Source organism: Mustela erminea, chromosome 11 (genome assembly GCF_009829155.1).
Source record: "Mustela erminea isolate mMusErm1 chromosome 11, mMusErm1.Pri, whole genome shotgun sequence".
Classification (NCBI taxonomy): Eukaryota; Metazoa; Chordata; class Mammalia; order Carnivora; family Mustelidae; genus Mustela; species Mustela erminea.
In genome coordinates, this window is record NC_045624.1 from 44,024,560 (window position 1) to 44,046,114 (window position 21,555).

The 21,555-nt window shown below is 41.4% G+C and overlaps 1 protein-coding gene across 2 annotated transcripts in view; it reads left to right on the forward strand.

The window, feature by feature from the left end:
- The first annotated feature begins 1,777 nt into the window (after positions 1–1,777).
- Positions 1,778–21,555, forward strand: part of PDE1C (phosphodiesterase 1C) — a 582,509-nt gene continuing 562,731 nt past the window's right edge. For both annotated transcript variants that reach the window (XM_032304733.1, XM_032304738.1), the window contains exon 1: positions 1,778–1,832. In XM_032304733.1, the coding sequence (XP_032160624.1) occupies positions 1,793–1,832 (40 nt within the window). In that variant the 5' untranslated portion in view covers positions 1,778–1,792. The remainder of the gene's footprint in view (positions 1,833–21,555) is intronic.

A 21,555-nucleotide genomic window follows, 5' to 3' on the forward strand; every position in this document is an offset into this window, starting at 1 on the left:
TGAAGATTTTAAAAACTTTTTTTCTCTTTTCATCTTGGGATTCATTGATCTGGAAGCTACCTCTATGCTAATACTACTTTACATATACTTATTTGTATGCCATTTTATAGATGATAATGTCAAGTGTCATGCTGTCACAGAAAGGACACTGAATGAGGAGGAAGGGAGTGATGGATCTCAGGCCAATCGTGGAATCACTGATAGTCTTTTCACACACTTCAACCTTAGATATGCTGTGTATCACACAGTTGTTTGACTTCACAGTTAAATGCTTTAAAACCTTTGAAATGGGAAGCAATGTGGTAGGAGACTGGATCTAGAAAAAGGAGTCCAAGGGGCACCTGGGTGACTCAGTCTTTAAGCATCTGCTTCGGCTCAGGTCATGATCCCTGGGTCCTGGGATCAAGCCCCTCATCAGGCTCCCTGTTCTGTGGGGAGCCTGCTTCTCCCTCTCCCACTCCCCCTGCTTGTGTTCCCTGTCTCCCTCTGTCTCTCTCTGTCAAATATAAATAAATAAATAAATAAATAAATAAATAAATAAAGATAAAGGGGTCCCAGACATAAAACCCAACCCAACTCAACTGACTGCATAACCTTGGGTAAGACCTAAAACCTATCTGGACAACAGGATTTTAGCTGAAACATAATACCAGGCTTCCCTTTCTGCTTCTGGTCCCACATTAGGTCTCACCACCTTTCCACTGCAATCAGAGAAAAGCTGGGGCCAGCTGTGTAGGCCTGTTAATATGGCCCCTGGATGCTCTAGCTTCCCGTCTTGAGAGCCTCCAGGGCCCGCTGGCGTCTGCCTCCCTGAAAGGAATTATCTGAGTGGTCCCCCCTTGCGCCTCCGCCATCCTCTGAGACTTCAAACCCCCCAGCTCCCAAAGTCTTGGTTTCCACAGAGGAAGGCGCCCAGGGTGAGGGCCAAGGGAGGAGGCACGCTGGGGAGGGGGATTGCCAAATCTTCAGGGACAGCTGGCAGCAGGGCTCCTCTAGAAAACACAGTCTGGACGTGTAGTGACATTGGCTCTAAGAAGAGTAATTGAGAAGAAAACAAATGTAGGCTCCTCCTCTAACCTCACTAAACCCTCCAATCTTCTGGGGGGCAAAGGAGGCCCAGAAAGGAGCAGCAAGGACACGCCAGGCCCTTGGCCCCAGGTGTACCAACCAAGTACAGAAAGTAGAGAAAAAAGTATCTCTCACTTTAATGCCACGCCTCTTCCTTCCCCCACCCTTCAGTAAGGACTCTAGAGAGCAGCTGCACGCCGACCCCTCCAAGTGTCCTCATTTACCAGACTGTCGGGCACAGAAACGCCCAGGTTGTCCTGGGTCCACCCTGGAGCACGCCCTCCCTTCAGCCTTCTCCTCCTCCGTCAGAAGGGGCTGCAACCCGCGGGGTCAGCGGCGGAGCAGAGACTGGGGGCGCTCCGGCGAGAGGAAGGTGTAAGTCTCTGGCAGGGAAGGGGTGTGGGTCCCTCGGGGAGACGTGGCCGCTCACCTGGGCCCAGAGTGGCCCGCTGAGATGGGCTCCTTCTCCTCCGCGCTGGCTCGGTCCCGCAGCTCTGTGGTGCACTTGGGCTCGTCGCCACCGCAGCGCGAGGAGCCACCGGCTGCTCCCGCTGCTCGAAGAGACACATTCGCCTTTCCCAAGACCCGGAGGCTAGGACCCGGGCGGGCAGAGACGCCCTATCCGCCGGCAGCCTGGGTGGCTCAGGCCGCGGCGCCCAGCGAGGAGGAGGGCGCGAAGTTAGCGAGTCCGGAGCTGTCCCCGGTTCTGAAGCGTGCAGAGAGTATGTCCCAGCCCGGCTCGCCCCGAAGCGGTAGCGCCACGGGTAAGTCCTATTTTGTATAGGGATGTAGGGAACGCAGAGATCTGCTGCCTGGAGACCTGTGGGGTTCTTCTAACCACCAGGGGAAGAAATAAAGGCTCTGTTTCTCAACAGTACTTCACTTTCCTTGTTCTCTTGCCCATAACTTTTTTTTTTTTTTTAACAAGTTAAGATTCATTTCTGGTTCAACAGAGTTATTTTGGTAAGACCATTTTTCACAAGGATTTAAACAATACATGCAAGGCAGTTTACACTGTAAGGATCCCTTTACCCAGCTTTGTACTGTCACCAGAATCACGCACAGACGTCTTCCTTGTTGTCTTGGAAAGATAGGGATAAATGAGGCTCATCTTCCCATCTCCTTCCAGGAGAATTGGGAAAAGGACAGAAGATCCCTGTTTGTTTAAGACCTTGGTTACATGTGTGAAGAAGAAAACCAGTATTTGAACTAGTCTCTTCTGAAATGGCTTGTGGTGCATGGTTGGGGGAAGACGTTGTTAAGATAGGCATCAAGGGAGAGGTGAAAAAAGCACATAAGATTTGGGGTCAGGTGGACCTGAGTCTCCATCTACTGCTTTCATTGTGATCTTGGGAAGGATGCTCTCCTTTAGCCTCAATTTTGTCATATGTGACATAAGGATGATAATAACTTGAATCTCACTAGATAGCTGGAAAATCTAACCAAGACACAGTGCATGTAGAAGAACTATGAAACTGCAAAATGCTATGCAAATATTCAGTATTATCCTGGAACCTGATCTCTGAACTCTTCAGCTAAAACTGAAGGGACTAGTGAAAGTTTTCAATTTTTAGTTTAAGATGTTCAAAGGCTCCATTTTATAGGACAGGTGCTATTCTGTGTAAATGGGCATAAAAGTCTTTAGTTGGTACCTGTATTTAAAAAAAAAACTCTTACACTAGTAATTACTAAATACATCAGCTGGCCTTTTGTTTCATATGAATTCCCACTTTATCCCAGGCAAGGTTGTGATTATTCTCACTGCTGTTGTCTGTTGAGTTTTCAAAAAGGATTCAGTGTAATCAGTGGACAATGTTGCTTCCCCTAAAGAGAAAAAGATGAGGTTGATGGAGAGGTAGATTGGCTTACACATTGACTCATGAGAGGTAAGGATACGTGTATTCCTATTCCTTTGTGAATTTTCTTCTAAAAAATATTGTGAGTTTATTCATTAGCTTTTATTTGTTCTTAGGTCATTCAAACAACGTTCCTAAACAAAAATTATGAGAAGATACATACATACTGTCCTTGCAAGGATGGATTTATCATTTTAAAATATACTAGTCTTGGGGCACCTGGGTGGCTCAGTGGGTTAAGCCTCTGCCTTTGGCTCAGGTCATGATCTCAGGGTCCTGGGATCGAGACCCGCATCTGGCTCTTTGCCCAACAGGGATCCTGCTCACCCCCCCTGCCTGCCTCTCTGCCTACTTGTGATCTCTCTCTCTGTCAAATAAATAAATAAAATATTAAAAAATAAAATTTAAATATATTAGTCTTTTCCATCCATAGGACCTGTTTTTGCGGTATTAATTGAAAGAGAACCAGATCTGGAGTCAGGGTACCTGGGTTCTGCTAATCCCTGCATCCTAGGGCAGGATACCTGTAGTCTAAGCCTGTATTACCTGCTCTTTTAAAATGAGTACAATTAGGGGCTCTTGGGTGGCTTCATTGGTTAAGTGCCTGCCTTCAGTTCAGGTCATGATCCCAGGGTCCTGGGATCAAGTCCCGCATTGGGTTCCCTGTTCACATTATCTTTCTCTGTCAAATAAATAAATAAATAATTAAAAAAAAAATAAAATGAGTACAAGTAGAGTTGTACCAATTCACATGACATGAAACTCAAAAGAAATTATGGAGAAAAATAATTTGTAAACTGTAAGTGCTATACAAATGTAAGGTATTATCAAAGTATCTGGAAGTTTAGTATTTTCTAATATATAGGATGCAAATTTAATTTTTTATAATCTTATTATGGTCTATCATAGTTACATTGGATGGAATATGGAAGTCTGCTGTGAAACTCTTCAATATTAATTTGTGTGATATTAGTTGAATTACAAATATATATCTCCACGGAAGAATATTACCATATTTTTTTCTCACGCTTTTGATGATGTGGACAGAATATTTGGTTATCACAATTAATTCACACATTTATGATGCCTTCAGACCAATTTCTAGGAATTTGCATTCAATTAATTTCTGCTCTGGTTTGATGAATAAACCTATAAATACTACTAACTTTAACTTCGATTATATAAGATTTAATTTTTTCCATTCCTTCCATTTTATTTCATAAAGAATATCACCAATTAAAAATGACATTCTGAGTTTTATATTGCCTACGATATGTATGCAAAGTTATTCAATTTCTATATTTTGATATTTAAAAAGATGATATTTGAGCTTAAATCTTTGAAGTGTGGTGGGTTTAGATAGCTGGAATTGCAGATCAGGTTCAGTTTTATCATCTCTAAAAATGAAGGGAAAGAGACAAGTTTTATTTACATTTGCTTAAGGGTATATTTAGTAATGAGTAACTTTTCGAGTAGCCAGAGGTAAAGGTTTATATACCAACTTAACAACAGCAACAAAAAAAGAGGGGTAGTTTAGGGCTTAGTGGGCAAGTATGGAAGTTTCTACTGTGATTTTTGGGTGCTAGTGGGCAGCACAAGAATTTTCACACTTCCCAGTGTTAAGTGTCAGTCTTTTCCTACTCTGGAAATGCCCTCAGAAAAGGAGGGCCAATTGCAACTATATTTTTGGGAGGCTCTGCTTATGTTTAGGCAATGTTTCTTACTATTGCCACTGAGCAGATGCTTTTAGTTTAAAGTAAATTTCATATCATTTTGGTGGGCTATTAATTTCTTCATCAGCATTTGCCTGGAACTCAGTACCCTCATGTGTTAGAACCAGAGGTTCTCAAATTTTGGTGTTTATCATAATCACCTGGAGACCTAATTCTAGAGGCCCAGGTTTATAAGTATGGGATAGAGCTGGGAAGGGGGCGGTGGTTCTTAGTACTTTAACCAAATTTCCCAGGTGATTCTGTTACCACCAAAGTATGTATTACACTAACCGGGAGGCTGGTAAAACACAGAATCCTGGGCCCCATCTCCAGAGTTTTTGATTAGTAAGTCTGGCAGGCAACATAAGAATTTCCATTTCTAACAAGTTCCCAGATGCTGCTAATGCTGCTGGTCAGGATCATTTTTGAAAATCACTGGTCAATTCATAGAAACCACCTAGAAGGGTCACTATTCTTAGGTGTATCGTATTAGCCGTAACTTGAGTTCTTGATTTTGCACCTTGATGCATACTATGGAGGAGAGAGAACATGGATGCAAGGTAGCTTTCATTTACCTAATCTTTCTGCTCTACCTGCCTAGCTCCTTAGTGCCACTGTCTTGTTAATTTCTAAAATATCAGGAAAATTATGATTTTTTATCACTTTAATTTGGATTTTTGTTTTTGGAATTTTTTAGCTGAATGAAACGGACTTGTTGAGGAGGAAAATTCTTTACCTTTTAAGGTTTTTCTGGCTAGTCTAAAAATTAGATTGACATGAGACAGATTAACAGGAGAAAATCACATTTAATTATGTACACTACAGGGAATCCACATAAACATAAAAGATTCCAAAAACAGGCAAAATGAGTTGTATATGTCATTCTGGACTAAGGAGAAAGGGGTAGGATACAAAGGGAAGGAAGACAATTGAAAATGAACACAGTAAATGTCTGATAAACAAATGTTTACTGGGCCATCTAGAAACAATGGGACATAGAAAGGAATTCTAACAAACAGACTTTTCCAGGATCCTCCGTGTCTACCATACCTAGATTATATTATACTGTAGTTATCTGTGGTGATGGCTCCATTCCTGCAGCAGGTCATCTGTCTTAATTATTTTGGAAAGTTAGGAGGGGAGGTAAGAAATAAGAACTTCTTGAGTCTTCTATTTCTGAAGAATAATCAGCCTAAATTAATCCTCATTCTAAAGAGACATATTTTGGGGTGTCAAATTTTCTCCCCTGCAGATTGAGTAATGTGAAAATAAAACTCTTATCATTTTAAAGATCAGTGGGTGGGTGGTGATGCCACTAGTGTCTTAATCTTCAACACTTCAACAGCATCTCCTTGGATATGTCCCTGTTCTAAGTTCAACTCACTGTTCAACCCAGTGGGGTGTGTGTGTGTGTGTGTGTGTGTGTGTGTGTGTGTGTGTTTTAATCTGCCTTCTAGGAGTGAACAGTTAACATTAACACCATTAATTTAAAGTTAATTTAAATCCAAGTTCATTTAAACATATGCAAGCAGCCTTCTAAAAACTTAGGTTAATGACAAGGAATACTGGTGTTCTGGGCGAGTGCTGGCCCCCATGGATCTGGCATTACTTTCTGGAACTGCGCTCCTCTGCCATACTGCCTTCCACTTCGGGAGGCAACCTGGGTCCCATTGTCCTATCAAGTCTAAGAATTCTCCGAACCACTTTCCTTTCATTCTCTTTCTTAATAGTTACTGGAAGCATTGCTTTCAAAGGCAGTTCTCGCCTAAGGTCAGACTTGAGTAACCTTTTTATCCTGAGGCCCTAGCAATGTATTTGCTCCTGTTGGGTGGAAGACTTGGGGAAGAATGCTTCACAGCTTAGAAAACCCCTAGAGTCTCTTTATTATTTGATCTTCAGGACAAAGGTCCTGAGGTCGATGGGACAGATGGCCTTATTGTTCCCCTTTAATAAAGAAAGGGAATTGAAATAAACTTTTTATTCATTATTGATGACATGCTTTATCCTGGATCACTTGCAGTTAGTTAGATTTTCAGGTGGCCCATTGTTTCTTCCAGGAAGCATGGTGCCAGGGAAAGGGTTCTGGAATCTTAATCCCTGACCCTGACACTTCCTGGCTACCTGAATTGAACTTTCTCAGAGCCCATTTCCTTATGTGGAAATGGAAATAGAAATGGTATAGACCTCATTTCTATAAGGTGATTGGTGTAAGGCATTTAACCCATGCCTTGGGACATGATAATCATTTAGTAAATATTGACTATCTTTACAGATAAACAGACTCCCATAGCACAGGCAGAGCAAAGATAGAGACCTTTTGATTCTAGTCCAGTTCTCTTTCCACAATGCCATATTGAGAAGGGTATAGAACCAGAGAAAGATTGAGGGCATAGGGAAAGCAAGCCAAAAAGCACAAAGCAGTTCATTTGATGTTAGAGGATTGGGGTCCTAGCTCTCCCATTTTTGGATTAAGGACATAGATCCCACATACTTCTGTTATCCTTGGTGTTATGTTGTGTGTAATTTACTGTTCAATCCAGACAGTGGTGTGTGTGTGTGTGTGTGTGTGTGTGTGTGTGTGTGTGTGTGTGTGAGTTTCAATCTGCCTTCTAGGAGTGAGCAGTTAACATTAATACTGTGATCAGAAATAATAAGTATATTCCTAAATTCTTCAATTATTCCTTGAATTGCTCCAACTATGTTATATTTAATTGCATTATAGGATTTAAAAATCGGTATAGAGGTTATTAGAAATGATTTTTCATTGGTTAAAATGGGTAGTGCTTAAAGTATGTCAGTTGGTAAGATATATTGTCAGGTACTTCTGCTTTCATGAGTGAGGGATAGGAACATGGAGAGTCCACAGATCTGTACCAGCTCAAGTGGCACCCTACTCCCAGGTTTCTGATTTGGTTCTGTATTTTCCTCTTTGGCAGAAGATTTAGGGTTTGATCTTGCTTGGACTGCCATCTGGTCCTCCTGAAATATGGCTCATCCACATGCAGTGGGTCAGAAACGTAGTTTTCTGGGTGTCCAAGATGAGGAGCAGAACCGTAAATGTTGTGAGCACTGAGGACATGAGCCCATTCGGAGTTATTTTTCCTTGTTTTAGCTGAGGAAACAGGTTCATGAAGGCCAGGTCACTTGCCCAAGATCACAGAGCTACTAAATAGCAAAGCTAGGATTTAAACTTGAAATTTGATTGGAGAGATGATAAATCTAGGTGCAATAAAGGTGAACAGTGTCAGATGGACTTCAGTTAATTAAGTTGCATGGTATGGAACATAGCAAACTTTCTCAAAGTACATTCAGAAACCCACCTCAGAATTACTTGGGGTTTTTGTTAAAACACATTCTTCTGGGCCTACTGAGTCAGAATCTGACAGTGGAGCCTAGAAGTCTGCGTTTTTACACACATACCAGGGGAATCTTATTTATACTAACTTTGAAAGCTGTTCCCCTTTGGTGTTCACAGCAGCCTTTGGAGAGTCTGGGCACCTTGCTCATAGACAGATTTGGGCCTAACTGGGACAAAGTGAGATCATCGGTGTTCGAGGGCTTTGAAAGAGTGTGCATACATCAGACTTTGATTTGATTTTCATGGAAGGGCCCAGACCAGGAAAATAAATGTGCACATTGGGCCAGAACTGGCAGCAGCTGGACCTAATGAGCAAATATCACAAGAAAACTGTTGTGGGCTTTGTTCAAACTTGCCCTTTTCTGATGTCACTTGTGCTTCAAAGATCCCTGAGTCCGAGTAGAAGAAATAACATCATCTTTAGCAAGCTACTGATCTTAGTTTACAAAGGTTTTTTTTTTGTTTTGTTTTTAATGAAAATTGCCTGCTGAGGGAATGGAAGCTAACTCCAGAGGAGCCTTCGTGAGTAGGAAGAGAGCTCTTAGAGAGGCTGCTCTTTGCTCAGTTGCTCTCTGTCATGATCTCGCTCCACATCTACTATTTTTTTTTTTTTAAAGATTTGTTTAATTATTTTAGTGGGAAGGAGGGGCAGAGGGAGAGGAGAGAGAGAGAATCTCAAGCAGGCTCCTCATCAGTGTGGTGCCTGATGTGGGGCTTGATCCCACGACCATGAGATCATGACCTGAGTGGAAATCAAGAGTTGGGGGCTTAACTGACTGAGCCATCCCAGTGCCCCTCACATCTGCTATTTTTTGAATATCATTTTAGAAAGATATATCTTATTCAACTTTCTGGAGGATACTAGAAAATTACTAATTTGAACAATATATGAATTAGAAGTCAAATTCAATAACAGACTCTTAACTCCCAACTCTTTCCACTCCCTAGGTTACAGATTTCAGGAGGATTCCATCATATTGCCATTTTTTCCCTGCCATTTAGAGTGCTGGGCTTGTTACTGATGTCATATCTTCCTAATAGACCTCACTAAAAATGAAAGGAAACCTTAATAAACCTCAATAAAACTGTGCGGAAGAAAGGAACCATAAAGATCAGTACATGTACAACCTATTCACTTAATATTCTTGGTATCATTGCAAATTTTGCCTCTAGGCCAAATACTCCAAAAATTGGGTGGACCTCATTTCCGTGCTGTTTAGAAGACTCAATGAGAGGGCTGTTTGGAAAAGGGTCTTCTTGACTTCTTAAGACCTATCTGGCTGTTTTTGTTGAATTTGTTCCTGGACTTTGACACCCTAACAATGAGCATTTTCTTCCAGTCACGGAGGCAAGAAGTGTTACTAATCAGAGAGCACCCCCTCCAGAATAAAGCCTCTATTGTGAAGGAAAAACTGAAGCTTAGTCTTAAAATATACGTGTTGCTTTATCTTCCTGTGTCTGAATCTTGTTATGTAATGGTGCTCTTTGGACAGCAAGCAATGAAGTTTTTTTTGTTTTGTTTTGTTTTGTTTGTAAATGATTGTCAATGTGTGGAGAAAAAAATTAAATAATTATATTTTATTATATTGGATTATATATTATATATTATAGTATGTATTATAATATATATTATATTATAATTATAATATCATATCATATTATATATTTATATTTATAATTATATATTGTATTATATATCATAATATAATATTATAATACTATAATACATACTATAATATATAATATATATTATATTATATTATATTATATTGAAACAATAGAAACTAACATTTATTGATTACTATGTGCTAAGAAACTGTCCTATGCATTCTTTATGTACCAGCATTACACTACAAGGTGGAGTACTGTGTTATCTCCTTTTTATAGATGAGACACTAAGGCTAGGAGAATTAACCAAGGTCACATATTTGGTGAGTTCATACATCTGATGAGATCATGGATCTAGTGAGTGCTGGGGATGGGATTTGAACTCAGGTCTTAAGCACTTGTGCTAAACTTTTAGATCAAGGCATCAGCAGCTTGAGGCTGATGAAAGAATTTGACCAAGTTGTTATTGCCATAGTAGCAAATAGTATGCGAGAAAGACAATAATGCTGTAAAAGTTTTCAGAAGTACATTATCATTATCTTTCATTATTATAATGTTGTGGGCTAAATACAATGGTGAATATGTTGATAGGCTGACTATAGATAACATTCAAATTACTATGTTGGCTCAGATTATCTCTGGTTAAAATTAAAATAAGAATATAAATCTGTCTTATAGATATATATTTTTGATTATAAGATTATAAATTTATGATATCAAGAAAAATTTGAGTTAAAAGATAAAGCTCCTAAAATATCATCTCTTTAATGAAACAGCTATTTTGGCATTTGTGTATACCTTCCTATTTTTTTGTTTATGGGCATAATATGACTTTTACCTAGTTGGGATTATAGTATTTTTTTTAAATAAAAATTTTCTTTGGAAGCTAATATTATTTAATTGTTAAAAGACCAGGCTCTAGGGGCGCGTGGGTGGCTCAGTGGGTTAAAGCCTCTGCCTTCAGTGCCGATCATAATCCCAGGGTCCTGGGATGGAGCCCCGTATTGGACTCTCTGCTCAGCAGGGAGCCTGCTTCCCCCTTCTCTCTCTGCTTGCCTCTCTGCCTGCTTGTCATCTCTGTCTGTCAAATAAATAAATAAAATCTTAAAAAAAAAAAAAAAAGACCAGGCTCTAGAGTGAGACAAATGGGGAGTGAGAATCCTGGTTCTCCCCTTATGAACTGTGTGGTCCTTGGCAAGTTACTTAAACTCTTTGAAGCTCAGATTCCTTATCTGTAAAATGGGGAGGCAAACAATTGGCTTTACTGGGTTGTTCTGTGGGTTTAAGGGTATAAAGCAAAGCTCCTAGCATGGTGTAAGGCACAGAGTCACTGCTCAATGGACATTAGCTATTATTTTTATTATTAGATGTTGATGAAAAATTATTCTGCTACTTGTTAAAATAAAATAGAAGGATTTTATTCAGGACTCTTGCAATAAGAATATTACAATAGAGTAATACAATATTACAATTGCAATAGGAATATTACAATTACAATAGAGAAAGAGTTCACTCCCAACTCTGGGTACAGCAAAGATAAATGGAGATTTAGAGCTAACTAGCAGAGTCAGTGGGTCAGTGACTAGAAATTACTAACTTTTACCAAATTACTACAAGGAGACATCAGGGGTAAGAGGATTTTTGTTACACTGACCTAACAGGATTCTTGCTAAAGGCAGGAGAGAGATCTGGACATCAAAGAGAGGCATAAAGAACTTGATCAGATATCAAGAGTGATCAGCTATCAAAGGTCGGGGGGTTCTTGCTAAAAATGCACTCTGCAGGCCTGGCAAGGACAGGAGGAAGAGGGAAAGCCAAGGGTGAGACCTTATTGAGATAGAGACTCAGAGAAGCCTAACTAAAGTTTGGTCAAGAAGTAAGTCTTTGACAATGTATGATTTTATTAGTAGGAGTGATGCATTTTTAGTACAACTTCCTTAGATCAATACTAAGCAGCAGTCAGTGCTTAAGAAAAGAAAAAAGCAGTGCTTTTGAAAGGAAATCAGTCAGAACTAGGATTAACTCCTGCTTTGTATCAGCCTTGCTGGGTGCCTCTCAGCTTTTCTCCTAGATGTGGGTGCCTATGCCACAGAAATGGTGATTCCAGCTGGGAGCCACAGAGCTCATGGTGAGAGCTTCTAGACTGAGTGAAACAATACAGGGCCTGAGGGGCTGGTGTCAGGCTTTGCTCCTAAGGTGCTTGAGCTCATTAGACGCCCAGAGCATTGGTCTTTTGGAGCTTCTACCCGGGTCATTCTGCCCTGAGAGGGGGCGGCAACATTTTCAAAATTCTTGTCCTTCTGACCCTTGGGCGAAGTGTGTTGGCCAGGAGAATAAGGCATGGGTGGGGGTTTAAGGCTAGCTCCCATCTGTGGTTCTGCTCTCAGTCTCTAGACTCTCACAAGTCAGTAGTAGCCCCTCTGTTCCCACCCCCCAACCCTGGGGTCACTCCTTCCGCAGCTCTTCATCCTCAGCGGGTCCTTCTCACTCATTCCCTCACTCCGCCTGTCCTGATTTACAGACGTGTGTTCTGAGTCTATCATAGTGTGACTTGACCCCCCCAAATATTTTTTTTCCAAAGAATATGTATAGCCCCCACCCTAAGCCTGAACCTTACCCCGTCTCCTGCCTTGTTCCTGATGCGTCTTAGTCCTTGAGAGTGTCCCTGAGACTGTCTGTCATCCCAAGCCCACTTTCCCTTTACACTTTGAAGAAAATATAAGCTGGGTGAGGGTCAGGAATGGGTGGGGGCCGAGGGATGAGGCTAGATGATTAAATTGTTCATGCTACTTAGTCACGCTTAGTTAAAAAACACCTGGTCACTTCAATACAGCCACATCAAAATGTCACCTGGTTTCTCAGGAGTGAGTAACCACTTGGCCATATCCCTCTAGGGTTCTATTTTGAGTTTCCTGGAGGAGCAGGGCAGGGATGTCTCTACATCTCTCCCTCCCTTCCATGCTATCTCTCCTTATTTCCAGGGAATGCCCAAGGGTTCTTCTCACCCCTACCCCTGAATATAAATGTCCAGGCCATTCCCAAGCACACTTTGAGCCTCTGCATCCCGACAGGAGGGAGAAAGAAAAGGAAGAAAGGAGGAGGGTTCTGGGGGGGATCTCTTGAACTTAGATCAAAGATACTCAGTGTGTCCTGCCAGCAACGCCCAGGCCCCCGTGTCCATTATCAGCGCCTGTCAGTGTATCTGTCTGTGCATGCCCTGAAGAACTCCAGGCTCCCATCCCTGGTATATCAGGTCACATCACAACCAAAGGCTGTGGGAGTGGAGCCTTTGGACACAGCACTGCAGGGGATGTGGCAGGGAGGGGTGTGGCCAACACCACTCACTGGCCATACCCGCTCGCCCCTACCACCGTCTTTTAGAAGTCTCAGATCCTTTCCCTAAGAGCAGTCCCTGCCTAAATCAGGGAAAAGCTGTTCTGCTGGGATTTTCACCTACCACATGACCTTGGAGATGACTAACCTGTAAATCAGTCATCAAGACTTTTTGCTCTTTCCGCTCTGTCACTTTTTCCACAGCCACACTAATTGTGGGCTCCCCAGGGAGAAGGAAAGGAGGCATGTCCTTGGTGCCCCTGCCTCTCCCCAGCCTCCTGCCTTTCGCTTTGTTATCATTAGTCCTGGGTTTCAGGCTCCCCTGGGTACAGAAAAAGGAGAGGGAAAGAGGGCCAGTTAAGTAGGGGCCCTGGATCTCTGTTTCCAGACCCACACTGCTTCTCAAGCTGTCTTGGAATGGAAAGAAATGATAAGGCGTGTCCTTTTTTTTTTTTACTTTTGGGGTGGAGGCTGTAGAAGGAGAGGGAGAGGGAGAATCCTAAGCAGGCTCCCTGCCAAGCTCAGAGCCCCAGGTGGGGCTCGGTCCTTGGACCCTGAGATCATGACATGAGTAGAAATCAAGAGTCAGAGGCTTAACTGACTGAGCTACCCAGGTGCCCCAGGAGAGTCCTCTTTATCCCCTTTAAGAAAATTTCTCAAAAAAATATTTTTTTAAAAGTGGCTTCCTTGGACATACAGACTTTGAAGGGCCTAGGAAAAAAGTAACATGTGTACTATTAATATATATTTTTGTTACATCTATCAAAAAAATCTCGGGATGCCTGAGTGGCTCAGTCGGGTAAGCCTCTGCCTTCGGCTCAGGTCATGATCCCAGGGTCCTGGGATCGAATCCCACATTGGGTTTCTTGCTCAGCAGGGAGCCTGCTTCTCCCTCTGCCTGCTTTTCCTTCTGTCTACCGCTTCCCCTGTTGTGCTCTCTCTGTTTGACAAATAAAAAATCTAAAAAAAACAAAACAAAACTCAAGTTGCAGAAAATTTAGAATATTACTTTTTCTACTGTTATACTTCATAAAACAATTTTACTTAATTTTTTACATGCATTTTTATCATTAGTATCATTGTGTTCTCTAAAGCCATTTTTGGGGTCATTTGACATTTTTCACAGCACATCATCTTCCCTCATGTCCAAGTTTGTAAAACAGAACTCTTTGAACCTGTAAATAGTGCTGTCACTGGAAATTTGACAAGGCAGGCACTGACTGAAGTTTAGGTTTCAGTCACTCGGATTTATGTCTTTCCCCTTTTTGTGAAGTCTGAGTTCTATTCCACTGGGAAGGAGAGGCTGGAGAACTCAACTGTCAATCCTTCTTTACTGAGGGCTAACTTTGTGCATGCATGAACAAAATCCTTGTTCAATATTAGGGCATTCACAGCATTAATTAATATTTATAGCTGCTGGGACCAAAAACATCATCTGATAGTGGATAATGATTTCTTTCTTTCTTTCTTTCTTTCTTTTTTTTTTTAAAGATTTCACTTATTAATTTGACAGAGAGAGATCACAAGTAGACAGAGAGGCAGCCAGAGGGGCGTGGGAAGCAGGCTCCCTGCTGAGCAGAGAGCCTGATGCAGGACTCGATCCCAGGACCCTGAGATCATGACCTGAGCCAAAGGCAGCGGCTTAACCCACCGAGCCACACAGGCGCCCCTGGATAATGATTTCTTTTACTATCTCAATATGAGTTTAAAATAGCTTTATTATTTTCATAAAAATAATGCAAGCTTTTGGCAAAAAGGTCAAACAACAGAGAACAGTACAAAGAATTAAAGCACAAGTAAGCTACAAGCCAAAATACCTACTGCTAACATTTTGATAAACATGCTTCTAAGTATCTCTCTACGCATACACACAGAAAACACATAGACATGCTTACATATATACATATCATATTATTTAAATGAGACCATTTTATACATGCTATTTTATAATGTAATGCTTTCCACTCAATAGTATTTTGTGGGGCATCTGGGTGGCTCAGTGGGTTAAAGCCTCTGCCTTCGGCTTAGGTCTTGAACCTAGGGTCCTGGGATCAAGCCCTATATCGGGATCTCTGCTCAGCAGGGAGTCTGCTTCCTCCTCTCTCTCTGCCTGCCTCTCTGCCTACTTGTGATCTCTGCCTGTCAAATAAATAAATAAAATCTTTAAAAAAATAGTATTTTGTAATCATTTTTTATATTGCTGTAGTCATACATCATTATTTTAAATGGGTGCCCTTCTGTATACATAGTATAATTTACCTCTTAACCTCCATCTGATGGATTTGAAGACTATTTCCAGTTTTCTTCATCATCAACAATCCTGTATCTTGCTGAATTTTCCTATTGCTTATAGCAATTTTTTTTGTCAGTTCTCTTGGGGTTTCCAGATATGTAACCATATCATAGTAATAGTTTGATATTGCTATTTACAGTTTTAATGCTTCTCATTTCCTTCTCTTGTGTAGTTATATTTGTAATGACTTATTTGGAGTCCAGCATGGGGCTTGAACTCAACCCTGAGGTCAAGACCTGAGCTGAGATCAAGAGTCAGGTGCTCAACTGACTGAGCCCACAGGCATCCCCAGTAGTTATATTTATAATTACACTTTTATTACCCTTGGGACCAGGTTAAATTATAGTAGTGAAGATGAGCCTTCTCATTTCTGACTTTATTATATTGCTGTCTTTAGAATAAGTGTATGTATGTGTATATATAATATGTATTTGTATATATATATATATACACACACATATGGAAAAGAATATTTGTTATATTAAGGAATATAATATCATATTAAGGATATATATGTGTGTGCATATATATTTATGCATCTCTCTCTATGTATATATGTATAAATACCCCCCCACAGAATTATCAAAGATTCCTATTTTATTAGGCTATTTATTTATATATTTTTCTCCACATTTATATTTGAATTCCAGTTAGTTAACATGCAGTGTAATACTGGTTTCTGGTGCAGAATTTAGTGATTTATCATTTACATACAACCCCCACTGCCCATCACAACAAGTGCCCCCCTTAATACCCATCACCCATTTCACCCATCCCCCTGCCCACCTCCCTTCTAGTAACCATCAGTGTGTTCTCTATACTTAAAGAGTCTGTCTCTCTTTTCCTCCCTCTATTTTCATTTTCTTTTTTTCTTAAATTTCATATATGAGTGAAATCATACGGTAATTGTCTTTGTCTGACTGACTTAGTTTGCTTAGCATAATACACTCTAGCTCCATCCACATCATTGCAAATGGCAAAATTTCATTCTTTTTATGGCTGAGTAATATTCCATTGTATGTGTGTATGTGTGTGTGTGTGTGCCACATCTTCTTTATCCATTCATCAGTTGACAGACATTTGGGCTCTTTCCATAATTTGGCTATTGTTGGTCCTATAAACAAGGTGCCTATATCTCTTCAAATCAGTTTTTTAAAAAATATCTTTCGGGTAAATACTTAGTAGTACAATTGTTGGATTATAGGATATTTGGCTTTTAAAAAAAACCAAGACTAGGAGTAGATGCTTGTCAAATGCCTTTTTAGCTCCTGAGAAATCAGTATGGCTTTTCTCCTTAGATCAATAAATTTGAATAATCAATATATCTCCTGATATTAAACCATCTCTGCTTCCTAGAATCAGCTTTCCTTTGATAATACATATTATTGTCTTGATATGCCTTTGCCTTCTGTTGGTTAATATTTTATTTATGATTTTTGCTTTGATATTAAGTGAAATTTGCCTTTAGTTTTTTACTATGTGTGGAGTATTGAGCAGGTTTTGATATCAATGTAATACTTTCTTTACGGAAATAACTTAGAAATTTTTCTTTCTGTACTCTAGACAAATTTAAATACCATTGAAATTACCTGTCTTTGAAAGTTCGTATAATTCTGCCAGAAAAACCTTGGTCCTGGTGCTTCTTGGTGGGGGGGCTGTTTTTTGACAATTTCCTTTTTCTTCTCTAGAAGCTAAAAACCACTCAAGATTTTTGGTTTCTTCTGAGAAATCTTTAGGCAAATTTTATTTTCCTAAAGAATTCTCTATTTCATTCAGGTTTTCAATGTATTTATTTAGGCTTGAGTGGTGCGTTATGTCTCTCTGAATTTTACTGAATGCTTAAGCAGGATGGGCTTGAGCTTCCCTCCAGTTTAATTAGTGGGCCACACACATTGCTCCCAGCCACCCCAAATTTCTAGTGTCCAGAGTCTGTGGACCTGTGCGTTTCTTCCCTCTGCATGCTCTTGCCTGCACGTCGCCCCACTGCAGTCCCAACGAACACAGCTCTGATTCCATGGTTCCTTGAAGTACCACTAACCAAAAATGGTGGATGTAGCAATTTATAGAAAGTTTTTTTTTTTTAAAGATTTTTTAAAAATTCATTTTGAGAGAGAGAGAGACAAAGAGAGCGTGCATGAGAGAACATGAGCAGAGGGGAGGGGTGGAGGGGGAGGGAGCAGCAGATTCCCTGCTGAACCATCCCAGGACCCTGGGATGGTGACCCGAACGGAAGGCAGATACTTAACCGACTGAAATACCCAGGCACCGTAGAGAGGAGATGAGCGACAGCAAACAACTTAAAATTGTACATTCAACTCCTCTATTCTTTCCTTCACATCATCTCTTGGCCTACCTCTTGTTGTTTTGCTCTTTTCTCTTTCCAGCTTAGTATCATCTTCCCTGCCCATCAAAATTTTCCTACTTATTAGAGTGGGTTTTCCAGTTCTTTTAGTCTCTCTCCTCTAGTTTTTATGGTAGAGCTTATCTTTTTGCAGTTAAATACAATAGAACCCAGTAATAATGGTGCCCTGGGATGAAAAATTTCAGATATAACACAACTAACAATGTTCCTCCCTCTATGGAGCTGGATTTTAAATTCCAGTTACCTGGGGTGGGAGAGTGTGATGGGGGGTTGGGAGGGGGAAGGGGGAAGTGACTCCTCTGTGACCATGTTGGATGTCCTCCGTTCAGTGTGCACTAGCTGGTCAGGTACAGAGTCTGGGTCTTCCTGCCCTCTTCCCAGCCAGGTTACCCCCACACTACACAGGGTTTTGACTAGACGGTGTTTCTCCCTGCCTGTCTCAGTCAAGAAAAACCAAGCAGTTCTAAGGAGTACCTCTACAGTCCCACACACATACACTTTATACGGTAACTGGAAACCCTTCTGAAAAATATTGCTTTTCATTAACCTTTCAATAATGCAACTTTAGCATTTCATGCAATTGGATTTTCTGGATTCCATTTTCTTTTTCATTATGGTGGGGTTTATTGTAAACATCAATACATTTTGCTGAACAAGAGGAAGTCTGCAGCCAGCTTTGAATAGCATTTCTCCCCCCTCCTTCATACACTAGAAATAGAGGTCATCAGTGGCATCTGGGCAGGTTTGATGTTCACCTCCTTAATATTCTCTCTATAGTTTGTACCTGAATGTATTGTATTTGAGGATTTTACTTTATTTTCCTTCTGCTAACCTAGGAGCCCCTAGGAAGGGCTTTCTTTTCTTCAGTTTTTCAATCCCAGTGCCTGGTCCTGGGGCTAGCTCACAGTAAGAGCTCAAGAGGTGTGGTGGAAGAATGCATAAGAGGCTGGGAGATGAATCAGTCTTTGGCTGTGAGAGGAACTTGGTGGTGGAGATCTGGAAAGGCAATGAGTGGGTGGAGCCCGGATGCTACTCCCGGTTTGGCCCTTGAGGGGGTAAGACACAGCTTCTCTGAGCCTTTATTCTTTTTTTATAAAATGAAAATAAAAATACCTGGAGTATCTATCTCATGGGGTTGTTGAGATAAGCAAAGAATGTAATGGACAGGAAAGGCACTTTGGAAAGTATACTGAGCTGTAGAAGTGTGATGACTCAATCCTTTGATGCATGGAAGATGGGCATGCCTCTAATGGGTATACAACTATGCTAATAGGCTTCTGACTTCCGTCCGAGCTTTACGGCAGAACAGGGATTCTGAAAAACTCATCTTATGAATTCCTAGAATAATTGATAAAGCACAGCCAACATCTCTTAAAATGCAGAGCTGAGCTTGCGGGAAGTTAAGAGAATCTCTTAGGGGAACCAAAGAAGTGCAATGGGGCTGCTGATCGCAGTAACCAGGCTTTAACCCCTCTAGGGGAAGGGGGTGACAGGAAACAAGACCTCTGGCTTGGGTTAACTTGGGAATTGGGACTGAAACCCTGTATAAAGCAAGGACCCTCATGACTGAATGTGTCAGAAGAAATTTTGTCCACCAGCAATAAGAAAAAAAAAATAACAACACGTTATCTATTTTGTCCTGGGCTTGGGCAGAGGAAAAGAGAAATCTTTTTTAAGCCTTTGTTTCTGAAGGTCTGGTGTTGTTTGCGTTTGAGTTCCTGGTTCATATTACCTGTGTGTGTTGAGACACTATAGTGTTTGTAATACTCAATGTGTATAATATAAAAATGTGTAATGTGCAAATGTGCAAAATGTGCTAATGTGCAAAATAAAGTAGACTTGGTTGCTAGTGCCCTGGGCTCCAGGCAAAGGCAATGTAAGACCTTGCTTAACACAGGCCTGTGGGGCTCCCACAGATAAAGTCCTGCTGGCATAAATGCTCTATTTAAAGTTGTAGGTACACAAACCATCTTCAGCTGAGATATTTCAAGTGAGTAAACCAGGATGGATAGAAATATATTATTGTATGATCCCACTCTCAAAAGACCACCCTTTCTCCTCTCTCATCCTGTATGCACTCACATACAGCCCCTCCCTGTGGTGTGGATATGATTCACTGAGCATAAACAAAGTACAGGCAATATATTGGTTGTCAGCAAGGGTGATCTAGAGTGTGTATATGATAGGAAGGGGGGCAGGGGCAAGCCAAGATGGAGAAGAGGTCTACGCAATCCTGGCTCTTACCTTCTTCCTCCCACCCATGCCATAAAACCCTCTGCAGGGTTTTGACGGGAGAGCATGTCTCCCTGCTTCCAGAAAAATGAAACAAATCCAAGGAGCACCCTCAGCCCCTTGCCTATGGAGCAAATGGGCATGAAGAATATGTAGAGTCAGCAATGCCCGTGAACAAATAAGTAACAGCTATTGGACATGAAGTTAAACACTAGTGTGAATGCTGTAATTAACAGTACCCATTTAGGGACTGCTTGCTCTGTGGCTGGCACTTTGTAAATCCTTTGCATGCATAACTCCTTCAGCCTTCGTAACATAGGGATCATCCTGGTCCTATTTCAACCATGAGAAAAGGGAAGGGCAGAGAGTCCAGGGTCACAGGGCCACCTCCCTGACTGGAGGCATCAGGATTCAGGCCCTACAGCTCACCGCTCTGTGCAGGGGCTTGGTCATCGGGCCAATATGTGTATGAGCATGGATGGCTGTATGCAATAGTGAAGATTTTTTTCCCCAAGTTTTTATTTATTTATTTGACAGAGAGAGACACAGTGAGAGAGGGAACACAAGCAGGGGAAGAGGGGGAAGGTGAAGCAGGCTCCCCGCAGAATAGGGAGCCCAATGTGGGGCTCGATCCTAGGACCCTGAGATCGTGACCCCAGCCAAAGACAGACACTCAATGACTGAGCCACCCAGGTGCCCCGACAGTGAAGATTTTTGTGCCGAGGGTGGTAACATGGGTACATTTTGAATTATTGTTGTTGTAATTTAATTTTTCTTAAACTTTCTACCTTTAAAAATAAAGAAGAAATGGAAAAAAGGTCATCTGTCATCTTTCACAGCCCTTTCCCCCACTCCCAGTACCTAACACAGTGACTTGGAGGTACTATGTGAGAGTAGTTACCACATGCATCATTGACTCTGTCCATATAAAAGGTGATTTAGGGGGCTCCCTGCCAAAGTGTAGGGGTAGCAGAAGTATTTATTGAATGGAATCAGATTGAATCATGGAGTGGTTTCCCATTGATAGCGAATCAAATCAACAGCCGTGAAGGGCAAACCAAGCCAATAATCCTACAAATTTAGGGAGGACAAGAGTGTGATTGTTGCAACTTTCATGTCTCCACAGCTCAGGCTGCTTTGAATGATTAAAGTGATGAGGGATTTTAGTGCTAGTTTACATTTATGATATGGCTTCTTCCTTCTGAGTGTCTTCAAGCCTTAAAGTACGGCTTGCTGGGTCTCACTGCTAGGGAGTAAGGTTGATTATTTCGTAAGAGGGAAAGTGTCCAAGCAGGAGAGTGAGCGGTTTAGAACTCAGATGTAGAGCTCAGAAGAGGGCAAAGGGACCATATGGATTTGGGGAAGTAGCAGTCTATGGCGGAGAAAGGTGGAAATGAGGCCTTCAAGTGACACCGCCGTCCAGGCAGCGTGGGACCCAGGTCTGCAGGTTTGCAATCTTCCTTCTGCATCTTGGAGTTTCAAAAGTATCAGTTTATTAATTTAGTTGCCATGTTACAGAACGTTAACGGTTAACGGTCAGTGAATTCCCTCCTACACGGAGAGCTGAAATGTTTTCAGAAATTTGCGTGATGACCAAATTTGCGTGAAGTTCTAGGCTCCTACCTCTGCTTCGGGTGTGTCCTCCAGGCAGCTCTGAAACCCCTGCCCCAAAGGCTATGGGGCAGGGCAGGACACAACCCACACATTCTTGTCTTCTACAGGCTCCCAGCTTT